Source organism: Somniosus microcephalus, chromosome 16 (genome assembly GCF_052327205.1).
Source record: "Somniosus microcephalus isolate GS21.2 chromosome 16, FLI_Smic_1.0, whole genome shotgun sequence".
Classification (NCBI taxonomy): domain Eukaryota; kingdom Metazoa; phylum Chordata; class Chondrichthyes; order Squaliformes; family Somniosidae; genus Somniosus; species Somniosus microcephalus.
The window spans coordinates 43,238,845-43,263,439 of NC_141002.1; the positions used below are offsets into that span (position 1 = coordinate 43,238,845).

General features: G+C 42.9%; 1 protein-coding gene across 5 annotated transcripts in view; it reads left to right on the plus strand.

Annotated features, from left to right (window-relative positions):
* LOC147106110 (ELKS/Rab6-interacting/CAST family member 1-like) overlaps positions 1-24,595 on the plus strand; it is a 1,260,296-nt gene that overhangs the window by 55,738 nt on the left and 1,179,963 nt on the right. For all 5 annotated transcript variants that reach the window (XM_086008889.1, XM_086008886.1, XM_086008887.1 and 2 more), the window contains exons 4-5: positions 11,010-11,084; positions 19,122-19,277. In XM_086008889.1, the coding sequence (XP_085865015.1) occupies positions 11,010-11,084; positions 19,122-19,277 (231 nt within the window). The remainder of the gene's footprint in view (positions 1-11,009; positions 11,085-19,121; positions 19,278-24,595) is intronic.

Genomic DNA, 24,595 nt, shown 5'->3' on the forward strand with positions numbered 1-24,595 from the left:
AGGGGAAAGGAGGGAGAATATCTGGGGGTGGGTGGTAAACAATGAATATTTTGAAGAACTGGCGAGAGGTGTAGAATGGGGTTCTCTTTATTAAAAAGAGTATATAGTTTTTAGGTTTTTCAGTTGGGTTTTAGCATAGTTGCGGCAAGTGATGTCATTGATGAATGGAGAACCAGTACCATCAAGCCAGGGGACCAACCCTGGTTCAATGAGGAGTGTGGAAGAGCGTACCAGGAGCAGCACCAGGCGTACCTAAAAATGAGGTGCCAACCTGGGGAAGCTGCAACACAGGACTACATGCATGCTAAAAAGCGTTGGACAGGGCTAAGCGATCCCACAATCAACGGATCAGATCAAAGCTCTGCAGTCCTGCCACATCCAGTCGTGAATGGTGGTGGACCATTAAACAACTAACGGGAGGAGGAGGCTCCATGAATATCCCCATCCTCAATGATGGTGGAGCCCAGCATATGAACGCAAAAGACAAGGCTGAAGCGTTTCCAGCCAGAAGTGCTGAGTGGATGATCCATCTCGGCCTCCTCCTGAGGTTCCCACCATCACAGAAGCCAGTCTTCAGCCAATTTGATTCACTCCACGTGCTATCAAGAAACAGCTGAGTGCACTGGATACAGCAAAGGCTATGGGCCCCGACAACATCCCAGCTATCGTGCTGAAGACTTGTGCTCCAGAGCTAGCCGTGCCTCTAGCCAAGCTGTTCCAGTATAGCTACAACACTGGCATCTATCCAACAATGTGGAAAACTGCCCAGGTATGTCCTGCCCACAAAAAGCAGGACAACTCCAACCCGGCCAATTGCCACCCCATCAGTCTACTTTCAATCATCAGCAAAGTGATGGATGCTGTCGTCGACCGTGCTATCAAGCGGCACTTACTCACCAATAGCCTGCTCACTGATGGCCAGTTTGGGTTCTGCCAAGACCACTCGGCTCCCGACCTCATTATAGCCTTGGTCCAAACATGGACAAAGCTGCTGAATTCCAGAGGTGAGGTGAGTGTGACTGCCCTTGACATCAAGGCAGCATTTGACCGAGTGCGGTGTTAAGTCTGTGTGTTATAATGAGAATTACTACACAGACCACAAGAGTAACTTTTAACAGGTCTTTACTAGTCGAAGGTCAGGGCGGAACTGCCCAATAAATCATTACACAGCACTTATATACCGGTGTGGTCACCACCGGTATTACAGTATACAGCAGCCAAGATAAAGTAGTGCAACTCTTAAAATAGTTCTCTTAAAGGTGGAACGGTTACATACACCACATGTGGCATGAAGGAGCCCCAGTAAAACTGAAGTCAATGGGAATCGGGTGGGGGGGTGGGTGGCGTTGGGGAAATGCTCCACTAGCACAAAGGAAGATGGTTGTGGTGGTTGAAGGTCAATGATCACAGCCCCAGGACATCGCTGCAGGAGTTCTTCAGGGCAGTGTCCTAGGCCCAACCATCTTCAGCTGCTTCATCAATGACTTTGCCTCCAACATAAGGTCAGAAATGGGGATGTTCGCTGATGACTGCACAGTGTTCAGCACCATTCACAACTCCTCAGATAATGAAGCAGCCCATGTCCGCATGCAATAAGACCTGGATGACCTTCAGTTCCCCTCCATGTCGCACACCATCCTGACTTGGAAGTATATCGCCGATCCTTCATCGTCGTTGGTTCAAAATCCTGGAACTCCCTACCTAACGGCACTGTGGGAGTACCTTCATCATGTGGACTGCAGCGGTTCAAGAAGCCGGCTCACCACCACCTTCTCAAGGTCAATTAGCGATGGGCAATAAGTGCTGGCCTTGCCAGCGACGCCCACATCCCATAAACGAATGTAAAAAAAAAAAACTATAGTTTGTCTACCAGTGTCGGCACTGAGTGCTTTCAGGTCAGATGTATTACAGGCTAGATGCAGAATAAAGTTTCCACCATTCTGTTCTAACCCTAACCCCAGAAGAGGATCCTGTACCGCACCGTGTTTATTTCCCAATTTCCACTCCAGCTGACCTTTGAATGAGATTACCAGTTTATTGCTAATTGCCCGTAAGTTAGTTTTGTGCAATGTGTCTGCATCCACAAGGAATTGGGTTGAGGCTGCCCAATTCATTTTGTGTAGCTTCTTAAATTGGACAAAGAATTTCATTCAACCTTTTGAGCTTAATTTGAACACAGGCCCCAGAGGTGGAATGGACTGTGGGCCATTAAACCTCCCTTTTTCTACTTGGAGGTAGTGGAGGGGGGATTATTGCTGCGGTCCATCTCGCCACAGAAGAGATGGCTATTCATGTTCTTTCCACATTCTTAATATAGAGAGGAGGGGAGAGAGAAGTGTGAAGACTGTTATTGCTGTCCCTTTCTGCATAGTGCATGAGGGGGTCGTGATAAGTATCCTTTTTGTGCATCGACTTGGCATCTTAATACCGCTGGAATAATATGTTTTTAAACCAGTTTGTAGTTGACCTATTTTCAAGTTAATTAACTACTTGTTTGATTATTGAATCACAAGTTGCCAGTTTATCTGATGCCATAATAAGGGCTGGCAAAATATTGTAACAATGTAAAAACCCATAATAATCACTGTTTTTCCTCAGTTATTATAATTGTAAACCACAATAATGTAAATAGTTGTTCAGAGAATCAGTTGAGGAGCTTTTTCCCCCCACTCTCTTGTTTTGTACTTTCTATTGCGTGCTTGCCCCAGATTTGACTACTAAGACTGCTGATGAGCATAGGATGGACAATTGATCATTTTTTGTTTCTATGGACCCTATGTAACCATTGGGCACTTCTCTCCAACCCAATCTCTTCCCAGTGCAACAGCATAGCATTTCCTATTCCAACACCAGCTGTATTTTATGGATCACTTCTGAGCACTCTTGTCAATTATTTTCAAATTATGTTTTATGTTGTGAGCATCAGCCAACTGGAAACTAGATTCGGTGTCAATTCATTTCACGGAGTATCTTTCACAGCTGCCAAAGGGACTGTCCATCTTGCTCTTCGTTGAATTGAAACCCAGTTCCTGGAGATAAAGGGGTTGTACTGTCATTTCAAGTATTATCAACTTTTACTCAAACAAAGAAAGAACTTGCATTTATATAGTGCCTTTCATGACCTTGAGATGCCCCAAAGTGCTTTACAGCCGGTAAAGCACTTTTTTCTTTGATGTGTAATGACTTGTAATGTAGGGAAATGTGGCGGCTAATTTGTGCATAGTAAGTTCCCACAGACATCAATGAGATATGACCAGATAATCTGTTTTAATGATATTTGGTTGAGGGATAATTGCTGGCCGGGACACCAGGAAATCACCTCTGTTCCTGAAATAGTGCCATGGGATTTTTGACGCCCACTTGATGGGCATCAGTCTCATCTGAAAGACCGTGGAGGGCTGGGCATGGGTCACCTTCCTGTCCTTTAAGCTGTTTCTTGGTGGAGGTCTGGGTATGGATCACCTACCTGACCTTTTGGGTGTAGCTGGTGAAGGGCTGGGCATGGATTACCTGCCTCCCCCCCTCACCTGTAGCTGGTGAAGGGCTGGGCATGGATTACCTGCCTCTCCCCCTCACCTGTAGCTGGTGGAGGGCTGGGCATGGATTACCTGCCTCCCCCCTCACCTGTAGCTGGTGGAGGGCTGGGCATGGATTACCTGCCCTCCCCCCCCCCCCCCCTCACCTGTAGCTGGTGGAGGGCTGGGCATGGATTACCTGCCTCCCCCCCCCCCCCCCCCCCCCCCCTCACCTGTAGCTGGCGGAGGGCTGGGCATGGATTACCTGCCTCCCCCCTCACCTGTAGCTGGTGGAGGGATGGGCATGGATTACCTGTATGCCCTCTTGGCTGTAGCTGGTGGTAAGCTAGTTCTTCATCCATCTGACCAGTGGACTACTTCTCTAACTTGACTATTATAACAGCTTGTTTACACACATCAATCAGCCAATGTACTGGGCTTCCATTAGCATACCTGAAGTATTCGGTGCAAATCTTTTTTTAAATGAACACAAGTGCTGTTATTCAATTCCTGAAAATCTGCTACAAGAAACTATGCCTAGTAAGTACTGAATTGTTATGCAAGATTCTGTCAGCAAGGCATTTGCTGCACAACATCTGCAAACTATTTCTGTCTGTTCTGTATGCTGAACACCAGCTCATTCACCACCTATACTGCCAGACTAGGATCACTCACTCATGGTTCATGCCCATCCTGATGGAGTAGGATCACTCGCACAGTTCACACCAAATGTGGAAGGGCAGGGTCACTGACTCACTTACAGTTCATGTCTCCCATGGCAGGGCAGGCTCACTTAATCCTAGTTCATACCCCTACTATGGGTAACTCAAAGTTCACCCCTATCATTGCAGGGCAGGATTACTCACTTGCCTTGTCATTCACACCTACAGTGCCAGGGCAGGGTCACTCACTCACCGTCACACCTACAGTGCCAGGGCAGGGTCACTCGCTCACCATCATACCTACAGTGCCAGGGCAGGGTCACTCACTCACTGTCACACCTACAGTGCCAGGGCAGGGTCACTCTCTCACTGTCACACCTACAATGCCAGGGCAGGGTCACTCGCTCACCATCATACCTACAGTGCCAGGGCAGGGTCACTCACTCACTGTCACACCTACAGTGCCAGGGCAGGGTCACTCTCTCACTGTTCACACCTACAGTGCCAGGGCAGGGTCACTCTCTCACCGTTTACACCTACAGTGCCAGGGCAGGGTCACTCACTCACCATCACACCTACAGTGCCAGGGCAGGGTCACTCACTCACCGTTTACACCTACAGTGCCAGGGCAGGGTCACTCTCTCGCCGTTTACACCTACAGTGTCAGGGCAGGGTCACTCACTCACCGTCACACCTACAGTGCCAGGGCAGGGTCACTCACTCACCGTCACACCTACAGTGCCAGGGCAGGGTCACTCACTCACCATCACACCTACAGTGCCAGGGCAGGGTCACTCACTCACCGTTTACACCTACAGTGCCAGGGCAGGGTCACTCACTCACCATCACACCTACAGTGCCAGGGCAGGGTCACCTCACTCACCATCACACCTACAGTGCCAGGGCAGGGTCACTCACTCACCGTCACACCTACAATGCCAGGGCAGAGTCACTCACTCACCGTCACACCTACAGTGCCAGGGCAGGGCCACTCACTCGCCATCACACCTACAGTGCCAGGGCAGGGTCACTCACTCACCGTCACACCTTCAAATCCATAAACCCAAGCATGGACCTGGGTTGAACAGCCTGTTTCTGTTGTAATTTACCCACTAAGCCTTTGGGGGAGCGACTTGTGGTTCTTGACTGTTTAAACTAATGTAATTGAAATGGGGAAGATTTCACAGATCTGCATTTTTTTTCTTTTGTAAAATCCAGTTATAGAGAAGTTTGTTATTTCAATTGAAATGTTGCAGTATTTATTTTCTGCTGCTAAGGAGAACTATACTGTTTACATGGCTCACTAAGCCTCTTGTAGCAGAAATGCAGCATTGGGGTATTTCGAATGATGTCCAGGATGTTATGGCAGGATTGGATGACCTGTGACGTTACAAAAAAAACCAGCCTTGACAATAGGCAACATGCATGTTCAATATTTTATTAATTTGCCTGATGGGTTAATGGGTAAATGAAGAACCCATTGTGGTTAAATCAACGAAACCAGGAAGGCAATGATGGACTGTCAATAAAAAAGGGTAATGGAAATGTTCTAAATTTGGTCCTCAGTCTATGCTGGGGTAGCATTGGGTCAGTATAATTGGGTTTAACATCTTTGGTTAGGAAGAGATAAAACAGCTAAAGTTTCCATCCTTAATTATCCAAACATTCACTAATTGGGCTCATACTTGAGGAATGGCCACTTGGCTGAGGAGTATGATGGCACCTCGAGCACTTGGAGGAAAGTGGAAGAAGTAGAAGAATAAAAGGTTTTGTTGTTTCTAGGTTAATGTGCAAATATGAGTGACCGTGTCTTGGAGCAGGTGCTGAATATTTGTTACACAACTGAGAAGTGGCTTCTATGTTTTACAAAAAAAAATCAGTATAGAAAAACCAGATATTACAAATCTTTTCTTCCCTGCAACCTGGAAGAATATTTCAACTACCTGTACTATCCTTTTTTCCTGCCTTTCTATTGATAGTAAAACTATTTGGCTATTTCTCTTGTGTCGAACTCATAAATCTACTGTCCTTGAGTATGTACTATTTTGAACTGTGTAAGAAATAAGAATTTATTCATGTATGCATTCTTTTATCTCTTTGCTAGTTTTCTAATCTCTCCGCTAGTTTTCTAATCTCTCCTGAAGGCATTAATTCACAATAGTTGCAGTTGCATGAATGGTGGTATTCTGGTACCATTTAAAATATAAACATAAATAAAAACAGAAAATGCTGGAAATACTCAGCAGGTCAGGCAGCATCTGTGGAGAGAGAAACTGAGTTAACGTTTCAGGTCGATGACCTTTCGTCAGAACTCAAAGAACCCGATGTGGTAGAGTCAACTCAACCAGGAAGAGGAATGATATAACACTTTTACCATGAATAAAAAAGGGTAATGGAACTGTCCTCAATTTGGTCCTCAGTTGATGCTGGGGCAGCAGTTAGGTCAGTATAATTGGTCAGTATAAAATATAAACATTTCTCTTGTGTGATGCTGGACAAGAAGAATTGGTAGACGTAGGACAGTCGCCTTTGAAATCAACCACCTGCTATCTGTACACCATTCCAGCTCTCTACATACTTGACAGATTTTGTTTCTACCTCGTCCTTCCACAGCAACTAGTTGTAGTACTTCCCTGTTGCCATGGTTGACATTAGCTAATGGCATACATATTACAGATTTCTGTTCTGTATGGATCAATTCCATACCACGTGATACATTTGCTCACTGAGCGATCAGGGGTTTTGTATGCTCACTCTTCAATGCATAAAATTACAGACAAGCTGTTTTCTAGATTTACTAAGCTGCCGATGTTCCTTTATGCCCTCTCCAGTAGGAGAGAAAGTCAGCAGTTAAGTAAATTTGGGCCTTGCTTGTACTCCTAAATTCAAGAGTGATATGAGTAGAGGCCTGGGAGCAGATTAACTGCTTGTCTGGGAATCTTATGTGGCATAGGAATGAAGAGAGAATTTGAAGAGGGGAGATAAAACAATTTAGAATCTGAAGAGCAGAGAGAAATAAACAGAAGTTAAGGACATGTGATTGCATTAGCTCTGAATGTTAGCAGCCGGTCTCTGTAACTAAGCAGGTTGCTATGGAAACAAGCAACCAGAAATTATCAAAGGGCATTTATCTACCTCTGGAGGCTGAGAATGTAGTTGCATGAATAGCATTGGGGTCGGACCAACCTCCAATGCTCTACTAAACATCTACATTATTTGGCAAGCTATTTTCATAGATTTGTTTGTGATACTCCAGGTTATGAGAAATTTAGGATATATGTAGCTGCATTCTTCATTCAATATTAATTTCAGAAAATATGAAAAGGAACAATGTTTTAATTATGACAGTTTTGGATTTTTAATATAAAAATACATTTGGACATTAGAAAATACAGTGAGGTAGTTCACAAGGATTGAAATAGAGCACACTGTAGGCATGCTGAAACAAAGTTTCTGCTGTCTGGATAGGTCTGGTGGTGGTGTGCCATACAGGCCTAAAATGTTGTCCAAAATGATGGTCCATATCTGCACAATTACGCTATCTGAATGTAGGTGCAAGAAGAGTGTCAGGAAGGTCCAGAAGTAGTTGTGAATGATCCTAAGGTTGAAGTGTTACCAGCTCCATTGGAGACTGGGCAGGGAAGACAAATCCAATATTTACTGATGAGCTCCATTTCACTTAAACTTTGAAGACCCCAGCACCAACATGCCAGCGTCATGTTCCTAATGAAGTAATGCACCAAACCTAAATGACATCAGGATCCTGTACTTCACCTCACTCACCATACTTGCACACCCGTTCGTCTCCTGCTGCAGAAATGTGGCTGGTAACAAATGAATTCTTTGTACAAAGTTCAATTCCAAAGTTTTTTTTAGTGTATCGATGTTTGGTGTGCCAAAAGTGTCTCATCGCCTATGCTTCCCCTTTGTGCAAAGAGTGTATCCTACTTCCTATTGTAGTGCCTCTTTAAGTGCTACCCTTGTGGGATAAGGAAGCAAGGCACTTGCTCCTGCATGTCCTTGAGTGATTCCTGGGATGGTGTTCACTCTGCTAAATTTCCCATTGATCAAATACCTGAGTGTGAGACACATTTATGGAGGTAAGAAACAGCAACATTAATGGTTATTAGCCTTGAGATGTGGGTCAGTCACCTGTAAGACACTTTCTGTTGGGCTCTGTGGGTTAGTGGCCCACAATCTGCAGGGTCATTTCCTCCAGGACAGCTTCATTGCCACCACCAGTTGCTTGAGATTGAAAAATTGGTGAAATGGTGAAGACTTCATGAGTCCGACCATTGCTATGCAACTGGCCTTTTGTTTCCCAAAAATAGTGCATTAGTCTGCAGGATAGAAATGGGTTGTAGTGGAGTCTTTTTGGCCCCATTTTTTTCCTATTAATTTAGCATTATCCACAAAGATTTGCTTGGAGTTTGGAACATATGTCATGCATGAATATGGGGTGCCTTGGATTGTTTGAGAAAGGTTGAGGGGTTCCTACGAGCAGCTGGTTGAGGTGAAGATGTGTGTTGTTGCCATGCTGTACCATAGTACTGGAAACGGGTACCTTCTGTGGTGACTTATCTTGACATACTTGTTCAGTGTCTTAAAATTGTTTCCCTTCATCACAAGAACTGAATTCACCTGAGCCAACTCTCTTGCAGCCTTCTGAGGAGGGTGACGCACCAAACCAAAGATGGCAACCCTCCTTTGCTTCACCTCTTGCAGTCCAAATTAGCGCACTCTCTCGCGCTCTAATCCTTCTGTCACCCTAATCCTGTTTATTAAAAAAAAAGTTTTAAATGGTGGTAAAAAATTCTAATCAGGATTAAAAATTTGCCTAGCCCTCTAATATATATTATGTGAATATATGCGTGTGAATTCAACAGGTACTTCATACGGTTTTGATCGATATCAGGGTAGAAATTGAAAACTTTGCATTTTAAAAGAAAAGCAACGAGGACAATTTCCATAAGCTTACATGTTTTAGAAGATGTGACATTGCTAAAACGTTTCATAGGTGTATAACAGACTGGACAACACCGTACATAGAGTAGTCGGCATGTTCCCTTTTTAAGTGGGAACATTGCTTTTATTTGAACTGCAATATCAAATAGGAACTTTTACTTTACCTTCCAGATGACAAGAGCCCAAACATAGCAACAGAGGGCGCTGCTTCATCATAAAATAGGAGACCGGGTTTGGGATATGATTAATAATGAGCAGTAGTTGGTGGTTACACATTTGAAGAGAACATCTGACAGTATAAAATTTCCCTGTTAGGAATTCGTAGGAATGATTCACTTAAATAGGCTGTCTTTTTTTTCCAACGGGTCTGTTACATAGGACTTAAGAAAAAGCAAGGGTGAATACGTGGCAAATGCAAAGTTCTGGAATTCTGTTTATTCTATGCACCTTTGTTCAGGTGTTTAATGTACCATTTTGTGTCAGTGGATAGCTGTAATGACAGAAAATCCATTTTCACATCTATTTTAACTTGTCTGAAGTAATATTTCATAAAGTATATCTTCCATGAAATGAATTTATTTTTGCCATAGTACTTGTATAATGTAGTATTTTTTAGTTATTTGAAATCCCTTCTTTCTCCCTATTCCTCCAATTTCCATGTTACACAACTGGAGCATGCCCCATGGCTTGAATACTATAGGGGAATTAGAATAAAAACCGAATGGTTTACATCCTGTTATGACTGAATATGAGAGTGCTGTCAGTTTTATCCCCCTTTTCTCTTGTTTCATGTCTCCTGCAACACCCTCCCTCCACTCATATACCTGCTTCCTGTTCTTTTGAATCTTTTTAACGCGAATGAAGGTCTGGAAGAAAAGAAATGGTGGTAACTTGGCTGCTGATCCTCAAATGTTTTTTCCTTTTTTACTCCACTAAGAGAAAGTGCCTTGATATTTTCATCCTCTACACTGTAGGGCCAAGATTTGGCATTTTCTGTGTAGGGTACATGATGAGATTACTGTCATCAGGTTTGAACAGTCAAATTATTTTTGTGTTCACTGAATTGTTTATACTTAAGTGTTCCATCTCTGCTAGTAGTACTGTAGTGTATTTCTTTACTGTTTTATGTAATTTTGATGGCAAGCTCCTGAAATAAATTTTGGACGAAAGATACTAATGATGAGACTCCCTCAGAGACTAGAATTATTATAATGGAAAAGACTAACATTATCTCTGCATGATTCTAATTCTATCAGTACCAGTGGATCTCCTGTAGTTCATAAAATACATTGGTGTGAAAGTATTTTCCATTTGACACTTGAAGATTCTGAGACTCAGATCCTCTTTCAGCGTGACATTTCTGGAAACCTATATTAAATAATTTATTCAGATTTCTGATTTGTAAACAGTTTGAACTTGGCAGAAGGCCCTGCTCTCTGCTTGTTGCCCAGATCCCATTACATCCCCAGTCAAAACAACATTAGTATGAATAAATAAATAACCTCCCTATGCTATAGAATAGAGACGGTAGCAGCTACTTCCATGGCAAAAATAAATGTGCTAATGAACCACTGATTTATGAGGTATTATTGCTCCACCACATCATGCAATATAACTGATTTTGCCTAACATTTTGAAGGGTATGCTGTCAGTGTTATCCCCTTTCAGCTTATCACTGCAGTAGTTTTGAAATACATTGTTTTGTGCACATAATTAGCATCCTGAAACAGATGCAGGTAGAAATAGAGCAGGTACCTGCACATTGAAAGGGTGTACCGAAGGTTTAGCGTAGTGGTGGAAGCACAAATGTGAGGGACTTCATCATGTTCAGAGTTTGGCTTTATTATACCCTTCTTTAACTCCTCAGGATATACAGCGGAGATTTGAAGTGGCGCCGGAATCAGCCAAGACAAAAGCATTACAAACAGTCATTGAAATGAAGGTAAATGAAGATCTTCAATTTTCTTGTGGAGAGTTTTTATTGTTATTTTATTGTTATATTGGCAAGTCTGCAGTAGATACTGAGCTTGGTGGGATATCAAAAATGGAGTATAATAATACCAGATAAAAGGCAGGTGTTTGTCACCACATACTACAGTAAACTCTTTCGTATCCGGCACCGACGGGACCGGGATGGTGCCGGTTGATTGAAAATTCCAGATAACGGAGAGGTATATCTACTGAGGCTATTTTTAACAAACAAAAATAAAATAAGATTTGAATGCTATTTACATAACACGACTAACTTTTATCTGGTATAATCCTTATCTGGACATCAGTTTTCAGCTTCCACTGGCCAGTGTACATGCCCTCCAAGTAATTTATCCACACCAATGCCTTCTATATAGCTTATCCACACTCACATTTCAATCTCTACCTAACTCACCAACAGCCAGTCACCTTTCTCGTCTGGGTAAGTCCCTATGAAGTAATTATTATTCCCTACCAACTATATTATTCCCTATACAACTGAAGATTTCCGACCTATCACCTGGCAGCCAGGAATCCATCGGGTGGTTAACACGCAATCTGTGCTATACATAATCTGACTGTCCTTGATGTCAATTTCACATCAAATCGGCAATAGAACCTGGGACTTCCCTAGTCTATATGGCACAGTAACATACTGAAAAATGAACTCATCCATTGAGTCTCCGGGAAACACACATTCAATTCTAAAGTAGCTGCCACTCTCAATATTCTGAAGCAAACAGAAACTAAGACTCGGACTCGGCAACATTTCCGGTTATTGAAGTGTTGTTTTCTGAGTATCAATTTTGCCGGTTATTAGAGAATTCCAGATGATTAAGTGCTGTTTAAACAAGAATTTACTGTACATAGAAATGTGCATTCAAGCTTTAAAGAAGGGGCCAAAATGTGTGTTTTGTTTTTAGTTTTGAATGTGTGTGTTTCCTATTTTGGCCAACTTTGAACAAGGAGAGTGTTGCTTTGGATTTCAGGAGAATTGAGGAAATTTAGAGTGTTTGGCAACTTTTACTGTAGAGGCTCGGGATTTATATAGTTTTCCTTTTTCCAAAACCTGGAAATGTGTTGTGACACTAACTCCTACTGTTAAATTTTCTTTGTGTGTGCGGTCGCAGACGTGACTCCAGGGTGGTATGTTGCCTCCCTGGTGCCAGGGTCAAGGATGTCGCTGAACGGCTGCAGGACATTCTGAGGGAGGAGGGTGATCAGCCAGAGGTCGTGGTCCATATCGGTACCAACAACATAGGTAGAAAGAAGGATGAGGTCCTGCAGGCAGATTTTAGGGAGCTAGGCAAGAGATTAAAAAGCATGACTTCAAAGGTACTAATCTCTGGATTACTCCCAGTGCCATGTGCTAGTGAGTACAGAAATAGGAGGGTAGAGCAGATGAATGTGTGGCTGGAGAGATGGTGCAGGAGGGAGGGCTTTAGATTCCTGAGGCATTGGGACTGTTTCTGGGGGAGGTGGAACCTGTACAAGCCGGACAAGTTAGACCTCAACAGAGCCGGAACCAATATCTTCGTGGGGTGGGGCGGGGGTTGCTAGTGCTGTTGGGGAGGGTTTAAACTAGCTTGGCAGGGGGATGGGAACCTGAGAATATTTTCAGAAGGGAGAGAAGCAAAGTTGGAAATGGAGGACAGAAAATTAGTAAGCGAGTTTGGAAGGCAGAGGAAATAAGGGCTAGGAAATAGACAACAAGGCAGTTTGGCAATGTTAAATGATATATACTTTAATGTCAGGAGTCTAGAAAATAAGGGAGATGAGCTAAGGGCACAGACACGTGGGAGTATGTTATTATAGCCATTACTGAGACATGGCTGAAAGAAGGGCAGGAATGGCAGCTCAACATTCCTGGTTACAAGGTTTTCAGGTGAGATAGCGGATTAAAAAAGGAGAGGGGGGTCGCAGTATTGATTAAAGAGACAATTACAGCTGTGAGGAGGGATGATATTTTAGAAGGATCATCAAATGAGGCCATATGGGTTGAACTAAAGAACAAAAAAGGGGCAATCACACTGCTGAGAGTGTACTATAGATCCCCAAACAGTCCGAGGGAGATAGAAAAGCAATTTGTAGGCAAATTTCTGACAAGTTCAAAAACAATAGGGCAGTAATAGTGGGGGATTTCAATTACCCCAATATTAACTGGGATACTACCAGTGTAAACGGTATAGAGGGCACAGAATTCCTAAATTGCATTCTGGAGAAGTTTTTTTTGCCAATATGTAGCAAGCCCAACAAGAGGGGGTGCAGTTCTGGATTTAGTTTTAGGGAATGAAGCTGGGCAGGTGGAAGGAGCATCAGTGGGAGAGGATTTGTGTTAGTGATCATAATTCAGTTAGTTTTAGCATAATTATAGATAAGGACAAAGAAAAAACAGGAGTAAAGGTTCTAAATTGGGGGAAGGCCAATTTTACTAGGTTGAGAAGTGATTTAGCAAAAGTGGACTGGAAACGGTTACTTGAAGGTAAATCAGTGTCAGAGCAGTGGGAGGCATTCAAGAGGGAGACACATGGAGTTTAGGGTAAACATGTTCCCACAAAGAAAAAGGGTAGAACTGCCAAATTTAGAGCCCTTGGATGACGAGGTGCGAGGTGCTTACAGGGTAAGATGAGGCAAAAAAGGGAGGTTTATATCGGATATCGTGAGCTCAATGCTGCAGAAAGCCTAGCTCAATGCTGCAGAAAGCCTAGAAGAGTATAGAATGTGTAGGGGTGAAATTAGGAAAGCAAAAAGAGGGCATGAAAAAATACTGGCAAATAGAATCAAAGAAATCCCAAAGATCTTTATAATTACATAAAGAGCAAGAGGATAACTAATGAAAGAGTAGGGCCTATCCGGGACCAAAATGGTGATCTCTGTGTGGAGGCGGAGGATGTAGGTAAGGTACTTAATGAATACTTTGCAGCTGTATTCACAAAAGAGGGGAACGATGCCGACTTTGAGGTTAAGGAGGAAGATAGTGAAATATTGGATGGGGTAAACATAGTAAGAGAGAAGTATTAAAGGGTTTAGCATCCTTGAAAGTAGATAAATCGTCGGGGCCGGATGAAATATATCCGAGACTATTAAAAGAAGCAAGGGAGGAAATTGCAGAGGCTCTGACCATCATTTTCCAATCCTCCCTGGCTACAGGAGTGGTGCCAGAGGATTGGAGAACTACTAAAGTTGTACCATTGTTTAAAAAGGGAGGAAGGGATAAACCGAGCAATTACAGGCCAGTGAGTTTAACCTCGGTGGTGGGCAAATTACTGGAATAAATTCTTCATCTAAACCTTCTTTTAGAAAGACGCAGATTAATCAAGGACAGTCAGCATGGTTTTGTTAAGGGAAGGTTGTGTCTGACTAACTTGATTGAATTATTTGAGGAGGTAACAAGAAGGTCAATGAGGGCAGTGCGTTTGATGTAGTCTACGTGGATTTTAAGGATTAATTTGCAAGGCTTTTGACAAGGTCCCACATGGCGGGCTGATCAAAAAAGTAAAAGCCCATGGGATCCAAGGGAGAGTGGCAAATTGGATCCAAAATTGGCTCAGTGGCAGGAAGCAAAGGGTAATGGTTGAGGGGAGTTTTTGTGACTGGAAGACTGTTTCCAGTGAGGTTCTACAGGGCTCAGTACTCGGTCCCTTACTTTTTGTAGTATATATTAATGATTTAGACTTAAATGTAAGGGGCATGATAAAGAAATTTGCAGATGGCCATGTGGTTGACCGTGAGGAGGAAAGCTTTAGACTGTAGGACGATATCGATGAACTGGTCAGTTGGGCAGAAAAGTAGCAAATGGAATTCAATCTGGAAAAGTGTGAGGTAATTCATTTAGGGAGGGGCAACAAGCCAAGGGAATACATAATTAATGGGAGGATACTGAGGTGTGGAGGAACAGCGAGACCTTGGGAGCGTATGTCCACAGATCCTTAAAGGTAGCAGGACAGGTCGATTAAGTATTTATAAAGGCATACAGAATGCTTTCCTTTATTAGCCGAGGCATAGAATATAAGAGCAAGGAAGTTATATGCTAGAACTGTATACAACACTGGTTAGGCCACAGCTTGAGTACTGCGTGCAGTTCTGGTCACCACATTACAGGAAGGATGTGATGGCACTGGAGACGGTGCAAAGCAGATTTACGAGGATGTTGCCAGGACTGGAACTTTTTAGCTATGAGGAAAGATTGTATAGGCTGGGGTTATTTTCCTTGGAATAGAGGAGGCTGAGGGGAGATTTAATTGAGATGTATAAAATTATGAGGGGCCTAGATAGAGTGGATAGGAAGGACCTATTTCCCTTAGCAGAGGGGTCAAGAACCAGGGGGCATAGATTTAAAGTAGTTGGTAGAAGGATTAGAGGGGAGATGAGATTTTTTTTCACCCAGAGGGTGGTGGGGGGGTCTAGAACTCGCTGCCCGAAAGGGTGGTAGAGGCAGAAACCCTCATCACATTTAAAAAGAACTTGGATGTGCACTTGAAAAGCCGTAACCTACAGGGCCACGGACCTAGTGCTGGAAGGTGGGATTAGGCTGGGTAGCTCTTTTCTGACCGGCACGGGCACGATGGGCCGAATGGCCTCCTGTGTCGTAATTTTTCTATGATTGTATGACTAATTGGAATAAAAGCTGAGTTGTTAACCAAGGTAATGCAAAAAAACACTGAATTCCTGAACTGTTGGATGTTGACCCTGTTGGATATTGGACTTGTTGAGATATCAGCCTTGTTGAGATATTGGACTGTGGCCATTGAGAGCAAAATTTTATTAATGGTCGAATGAAATAATTATTTAAGAAAGTAGAATTAATTATTCACCAACTATTTTACTGTTAGCATCAATTCAGCTTGAGGGGCTGAATGGCCTACTCCTGTTCCGATGTCCCTGTGCATTAGCTAATTATTACTGTGGTGGCCTCAACCTGCTGTAATTTTCTTTAGGCACAATTGTCATTCGAATCATCGAAATTGCAGCACAGAAGAAGGCCTTTCAGCCAGTGAGCCTGTGTTGTCTCTTCAAATGGAGCTGTCTATTTTAATCCCATTCCCTGCAGTTTTCTGTATCATTTCATATTCAAATCCCTTATAACTGTGTAGACTCTGCCTCTAACTACATGTGCTAAAGTACTCCATGTTGAGAGTTGGATTCTCGGCCTCTTTAAACGTCATCTGTAGCTATTTGGACACCATTCATGGAGTACATGTGTCATCCAATTTTTCTTCCCTGCTTCCTCCACCCTTGCCTTCAGTAGGTGTGAGGAGCTCATGGATTCTTAGTCATTAAAGTTGAGACCATTTGTTCAGCTGCCATTTAGGTTCCCCTTTGCCCTACCCCTAAACCCAAACCCATATCTCTCTTTAGCTTCTCTTCTATCGCCCATCACGCGCTCTCCAAGCTCATCTCATTCGTGAGACCCGCCTCCTGCTCCCTTGACCCCATTGGCACTAAACTGTTCACTGCTCAACTTCATTGTGGATGGAAAATTGTGATTTTCCGAGATGCGCAGTTGGTGGGAGAGGTATCTCATTGCTGTAACAGACTCAGAAAATTTACTCCAAATTGTTTTTAGTTTGCATGGTACAGTATTATGATGCACAAGAGAAGTTAATGTTTAAAAAGTAATTTATAATGAGGTGTTGTTTTGATTGATCTGTAAAGTTGAAAACAAGATTACCTTCCTTTATTTCAGTGTTAGCCCATACAATAAATGAATCATGGTGCTACTCTTGACTAATCAAGAATATCATTACAGTTGGAAGAGCACAGTAGTCTACCACCAGTTGTTTGCTTGAAAATGCAGTAATCAGTGGGAAGGGAGGACTTTGAACACTCAAATTTTCAGGCTTGGCCCAGTGTATTTTACTTAAAGGGGAAAAATTATTAGGTTTTATGATGCAGTCAAATTTTGTTATCAGATAGTTTTGCAAATTGATTAAGTAGTTCTCGGTAGTGATTTATTGTGGCTTAAGCGCATCAATTGATATTGGGCAGCTTTAATTGGGAGAAAGGCTTCCATCAGGACGATCACTAAGTTTGCTATGTATGAGGGTGGTTTATTTGGTTTTGGAAGGCTTAATTAACCAAGCTTGTTGTTTGGGAGAAGGGTTGCATTGCAATAAAAGTTTGCATGGAGGGTGGTAGTTTGTGGTATTGCATTTGTATTATTGAAGTTAGGGTAGGCGCATTGTTTAGTATGTTTGTGACTAATTTTTTGCAGTCGGAAGTTCAGCTGTAACTTTATCAGCAGTTTGAGACCTGTCCTTAATGTGTACTTGTGTTTTGCAAGAAGAATGTCCTTGAATGCAAAATGCTTTTATGAATCCCTATGCTTGCTGCAGTATTTAAACTGTGTTGTGACTTGTTCTATATTTATTCTTGGGATGCAGGCAATTTTATTTATTGCCCACCCCTAGTTGCCTGGAGGGCATTACGAGTCAACCACATAGTGTGGGATTGAAGTTGCAAGTAAACCAGACCAGATGGGTGGTAGGTTTCGTTCCCTGAAAGACATTGGTGAGCCAATTAGGTTTTTATGACAATCGGACACTTACATGGTCATTTTCTGGTGCCAGCTCACAAATTACCAAATTTATTGAATTTGGATTTATTTCTTACTATAGTGGGATTTGAACTCATGACCTCTAGGTTGCTGGTACAGTACCATAACTAGTAGGCTTCTGTACCCATTTACTGAAAATTCTAAATAATCAAATACTTTTAGCAGTAGAATGATACTGTGAACCTTTACAAGCTAAATACCACTCTGTTTTCATACTATAGATGACTGAAACTTGGATATTGGTTACTGTGTTGACGTCACATGGTTGTTATGAATGTATGTAGTTTTAAAACATATCTATCTATATATATATATAAAGCGGCTCTTCTGTCTGTCTGTCCGTTCTCTATACGTTTGAAAGTTAGAGCGTACCGACGCGTGCGTCGCCTCAAAAGAAAGCTTGCGATTCCGGACCGGTCATAGGCGTATTTACGTTTCGGCCGGACAAAAATCCCGCCCGCGGTATCCCGTGCGGGGGGGGGGGGGGGGGCCGGGGGCCGGGGGCGGGGTGGGCAGGGGGGGGGGGGGGAAGAGAGCCTCGGGAAATCGCCGGGGGGTGGGGGGGGGGAGCCTCGGGAAATCGCGGGGGGCTCGCGCCGCCTGCACTGACCGCACATGCGCCGCCCGCACTGACCGCGCATGCGCCGCCCGCCCGCCCACAGCGGCCGTCCATCAGCCGCGCCATACAAGGGGGACCTCAGCTCCGGACCTCAGGCGCTAGGCAGTGGGAGGGGCCGGAGAGAAGGACAGAGGGGAGGGGTGGGGGTGGGCGAGGGGAGGGAGGGAGACAGGGGAGAGGAGGGGAAGGGATGGCGGGGAGGGAGGGGAGGGGAGGGAGGGATAGGACAGGGAGAGGACATGACAGGGAGAGGGGGGACACACAGGGGCAGGGAGACCAAGCGCCCCAAAATTGCCCTCGCAACGCAGGGCTCCCCAGCTAGTATTGTAATAAAGAAGCCCATAAAAAAGACCTGTTTTCAGCTATTTGTGTTTACATAGAAGATAGGAGCAGGAGTAGGTCATTCGGCCCCTCCAGCCTGTTCCACCATTTAATGAGATCATGGCTGATCATCCAAATTCAGTACCCTGTCCCTGCTTTCTCCCCATATCCCTTGATCCCTTTAGCCTTAAGAAATTTATCTAACTACTTCTTGAATATATTTAATAATAAGTTGGCCTCAACTGCCTTCTGTGGTAGAGAATTCCACAGGTTCCCCACTCTCTGGGTGAAGAAATTCCTCTTCATCTCAGTCCTAAATGGCTTACCCCTTATCCTTAGACTGTGACCCCTGGTTCTGGACTCCCCCACCATCAGGAACATCCTTCCTGCATCTAGCCTGTCTCGTCCTGTTAGAATTTTATAAGTTTCAATGAGATCCCCTCTCATTCTTCTAAACTCTAGCGACTATAAGCCTAATCGACTCAATCTCTCTTCATACGTCATTCCTGTAGGACAGTAAAATCTCCTCACTGGAAAGGAACATTCGAGACCTGGAGGATGAAATACAGATGCTCAAATCAAATGGAGCCCTGAGCACTGAGGAGAGAGAGGAGGAGATGAAACAGATGGAAGTATACAGGAGCCATTCCAAGTTTATGAAGAATAAGGTATATAGCTCTGTTTAAATATTAAAGAATTGTACCAAATATCAATAAAACCTTTTTCAGTGACAAAATGTGGCTTATGTAAAGTGTTTAAGTCTGCTTGTGTGAAAAGAAATGCTGCCGCTAAGATTCAGTGCAGAAAATGAACCAGATCTTTCCTTTCAATACAAGTCTTTTGCTGGCTTTTGTGATGTCCAACAACCTCAACAAGTATTAGGTTTCAGAAGTTCTCAAAGTGTTACTTTTGTCAATTACTTCTGATTTATATATGTAAAATTATCTTCATTTCATTCACACAAGGCAGAACAGTTTGTGTAAAAATATTTTGTTTAAAGAAAACTTTATTTTCATTTTTCTTCTCCATTTTCGGAGCTCTCCAAACCACATCAGCTGTGGCTGAGAGGACAGGTGGAAGGCCTATGGAGGCCTCTGCCTTTGCACTTCTAAAATTGGCCCCAAGATGATTATAAGTGACTCATTAATGGCTCCCTCTTTAATTGTTTGAAAAGTGAATGCGACTTGTCATATGTTGTAAACAATTTCATGCCATTTATTTTTCCTCATTGTCATGAGAGTTTACATTAGCAGTATATCCGAACATTGTAAAGTTTCTGGTTCGTAGTAATTCTTCCAGGTTGGCACTTGGTGTTAAGACATGCATCGTGCTTATCATTGCTCAATCATGAGTAGGTTGCCAGTGATTGCTGTTGATTTTTTGTTTAATTTGGAGATTTGAGAAGAATAACAAATGGAGCAGAGTGCCAGAGAGGGTGTGAACAAGTGGTGCATTTCCAGAAGCTACAATTTTATAAAAACAGGCTTCTGGTTAACCGTTGATATTGCTTGAATGGCGATTGAGATACTTCAGTTACAAATTCAAGTGAATCCCCAGTTAAGTGTTCTGTAGTGTTGCATCCAAAATTATGTATTTTTTTACTTTTTTGTTTACTTGCCTCTTGTCTTTGTGGAGTCCCCCAGATCCCTGATCGAGAATGGGCTGAAGATTGTTGTCAACTCTTCACAGGAAAGATCTGAAGATGACTGCTCCTGATTTTTTTTCCCTCCTCCTTTGGGGAGACATGTCCTCACAGTGTCAACCTTGGCTCAGTGGTAGCACTCTCGACTCTGAGTCAGAACGTCATTGATTCAAGCCAGAATCCAGAGACTTGAGCACATAATCCAGGTTGACACATAAGTGCAGTACCGAGGGAGTGCTGCACTGTTGGAAGTGCCGTCTTTCAGATGAGATGCTAAACTTGGCCCCATTTGCCCTTTAGGTGGTATAAAAGATTCCATGGCACTATTCAAGGAAGATTAGTTGAGTTCTCCTGGTGTCCTGGCCAAGATTTATCCCTCAACCACTAACACTAACACAGATTTCTAGTCATGTATCTTATTGCTGTTTGTGGGACCTTGATGTCACATTTCTTTAAGTTACAATGGTGGCTACACTTCAAAATACTTGATTGGCTGCAAAGCGCTTTGGGACATCCTGAGATTGTGAAAGGTACTATATAAATACAATTCTTTTCATGCTGGTATGATTGCGATAGAGATCATGCATGGGAAATCTGACTTAATGCGTGCTACCTATTTTTAAAAAAGTTGTTGTTCAATTTGTAGAGAATCCTTGTTGATGTACGTTATATCGAATTTGGGACGAATACAGGGAATAGCAAACAGACCAATATTCAAGATGATAGAGTAGGTTATGCACATTTGCACTGCCACTGCAGATCTCTATGTGCCAGGAGTACGTATTGAGAATTTGAATTCAGAGGTCAGCGGACTCCCTATGGGGCCCACAGATCTCTACGCTAAAAGCACAATTTCATAAAACCAACCCTGATATTCCTTTTTGTTGTTCTGCCTGGTACATTGCTAATTATGTAATGACTCAGTTGTGATAATATAGAGGAATCCTGTAACTAGTGTTTTTTGAAGTCTGCAGTAACAGGTGCTTCTTAGTAATGATGAACAAGTTGCCAGAGCTGGATTAAGAATTCTTGATGCCCTGGGCACCACCCACACAACATTCCCTTCCTCCACCACCCCCTTGATCTAGTATAACACACGTGTCGTAAAATGCCTGAAGAAATAGGCCTGTAGAATGTCTGTCTGGATTTTCTTATTTATTTCTGTTGCTTCTAAGATTCCTCATACCTGAACAAATAAATGTTTTATAACTAGTGATTTGTAATGATTAGTGTCAGTATTTATATTGTAACAAATTTGCCAACTCTGGCTTGCCCCCTCTGACTATTTTAAATGCTAGAATTTTTCAAACCAGCAGTTTTTCCCCATTAAGGTGAGTTTTACTGGTGTCCCATATTTGACTGGGGCACCTGGCATCATAGGCCCATGCGTTAATCCGCCCCTGCAAGTTGCTCACAACCTAAAGTTGATGTGCCATCATTCCCTCGCTGCCATCGTTCCATTGCTGCCATCGTTCCATTGCTACCATCATTCCAAATAAATACACATACCACGCTGGGATATATCTTGTCTTCAATGACAGTCCAAGTATATTAAAAAGGTGGTAATAGACATTGTTAGGATTATGCTCCACATGCTAATCAAGAAAACTGGAATGAGTGTTTGTTTGGAAGTAATGGAAAATACACTTCCAACATAGTCTATTCTTTGTTCATAGACCCTCAGAACCAAGAACAATCGCTTCCCCTTTATGCGATTACTCATAAATTGGGGTCATTTTGAGTGATTTATGTCAATCAAGTTCTGAATAAGTAACATTGTCCATTACACGCAAGTGCCTCCAGACTTTGCATGAAGAAAATATGTGGTTCTTTTCTTTTTAATTGCTTTTGTGCCTTTGGTATCTAACCCCAGTTGAATGCAATACATGAATAATCCCCTAAATTCCTCATGCTAGAAACTGTACACCAAAAAAAAAATCTATATGCTATATTTTCTTAGATTGTGGAGAAATGTTGGTATCTTTCTATCTCCAATTGCGTGATGCAATGTTCCTTTGGACCCAACATCTATCTAATATATTAAAACTCTTTTGTGTAGGTTGCGTGTTCTGTTTAACATGTGTAATGGAAATTCCAATGTTAAAATGCCCAAATTTGCATGTTATACTTGTAACTACTGTTCGATCCCCCGAGGTACTTCCCACAGTGAGTTGGATTGCACACCTCAACTACCCTTCCCTGAAGTCTATTTGAAATGCTCAATACTGTTCCTTCCAGATAGTTTATTTTGATGAGATTGAAGGAATGTACCTTTAGAACAAAATCCTTTCTCCAGCTGTGCAGCTCTTCTCTGCTTTCCCTCAAAGAATGTCTCGAGAGGCTTTGGCCTCCAAAGTATCTCTGTTGACCATGGCGTGATCCTGTATTTGTAAGATGGGGAAGCTTTCAGATTACTCGCTAGTGTTAGTCAGCAGGAGTGAACTTGTGTGGGGCCAATGCCAAACCTAAATTGTAGAGCAGAAGTGGTAGAATGTGCCTGATGGGCTTGAAAAATTTGGATTAAAATTATGTGCTAAGCAAATAAAAGGAGCACAGCACATTAAAGATCGAAAGGCCATATAAAATTCATGTCTCAAACTTGAATGTCTTATTTCAGAGGAAGATTGGGAGCAGTTTAGGATTCAGCATAGGATGACAAAGGGATTAATTAAGAGGGGGAAAATAGAGTGTGAGAGTAAGCTTGCAGGGAACATAAAAACTGACTGTAAAAGCTTCTATAGATATGTGAAGAGAAAAAGATTGGTGAAGTCAAGCGTAGGTTCCTTGCAGTCAGAATCAGGGGAATTTATAATGGGGAACAAAGACATGGCAGACCAATTAAATACATACATTGGTTCTGTCTTCACAAAGGAGGTCACAAATAAACTCCCAGAGATGTTGGGGAACATAGGGTCTAATGAGCGGGAGGAACTGAATGAAATCAGTATTTGTAGGGAAATGGTGTTGGGGAAATTGACGGGATTGAAGGCCGATAAATCCCCAGGGCCTGATAATCTACATCCTAGGGTACTTAAAGAAGTGGCCCTAGAAATAGTAGATGCATTGCTGGTCATCTTCCAAAATTCTACAGACTCGAACAGTTCCCATGGATTGGAGGGTAGCTAATGTAACCTCACTATTTAAAAAAGGTGGTAGAGAAAAAACGGGGACTTATAGACTGATAAGCCTGACATCGGTAGTGGGGTAAATGCTAGAGTCCATTATAAAAGATGTAATAGCAGAGCACTTGGAAAACAGTGACGGGATCGGACAAAGTCAACATGGATTTACAAAAGGTAAATCATGCTTGACTAATCTACTGGAATTTTTTGAGGATGTAACTGGTAGAATAGATAAGGGAGAACCAGTGGATGTGGTGTATTTGGACTTTCAGAAGGCTTTCGATAAGGTCCCACATAAGAGATTAGTGTGCAAATTTAAAGCACATGGGATTGGGGGTAAGGTACTGACTTGGATAGAAAACTGGTTGGCAGACAGGAAGCAAAGGGTTGGAATAAACGGGTCTTTTTCCGAGTGGAAGGCAGTGACTAGTGGGGTACCACAGGGATCGGTGCTAGGACCCCAGTTATTCACAATATATATTAATGCTCTAGACGAGAGAACTAGATGTAATATCTCCAAGTGTGCAGACGCCACAAAGTTGGGTGTGCGTGTGTGCTGTGAGGAGGATGCAGAGAAACTCCAGTATGATTTGGACAGGTTGGGCGATAGGGCAGATGCAGTATAATGTGGATAAATGCAAGGTTATCCACTTTGATGGCAAAAACAGGAAGGCAGATTATTATCTGAACAGCAATAGATTGGGAAAAGGGGAAGTGCAACGAGACCTGGGTGTCCTTATGCACCAGTCGCTGAAGGTAAGCATGCAGGTGCAGCAGGCGGTTAAGAAGGCAAATGGTATGCTGGCCTTCATAGCGAGAAGATTCGAGTACAGGAGCAACGATGTCTTGCTGCAGTTGTACAGGGCCTTGGTGAGAACACACCTTGAGTATTGTGTGCAGTCTTGGTCGCCTTATCTGAGGAAGGATGTTCTTGCCATGGAGGGAGTGCAGCGAAGATTCACCAGACTGATACTGGGGATGGCAGGAATGACATATGAAGAGAGATTGGGTCGATTAGGCTTATATTCGCTGGAGTTTAGAAGAATGAAAGGGGATCTCATTGAAACTTATAAAATTCTAACAGGACTAGACAGACTAGATGCAGGAAGGCTGTTCCTGATGGCGGGGGCGTCCAGAACCAGGGGTCACAGTCTAAGGATAAGGGCTAAGTCATTTAGGACTGAGATGAGGAGGAATTTCTTCACCCAGAGAGTGGTGAACC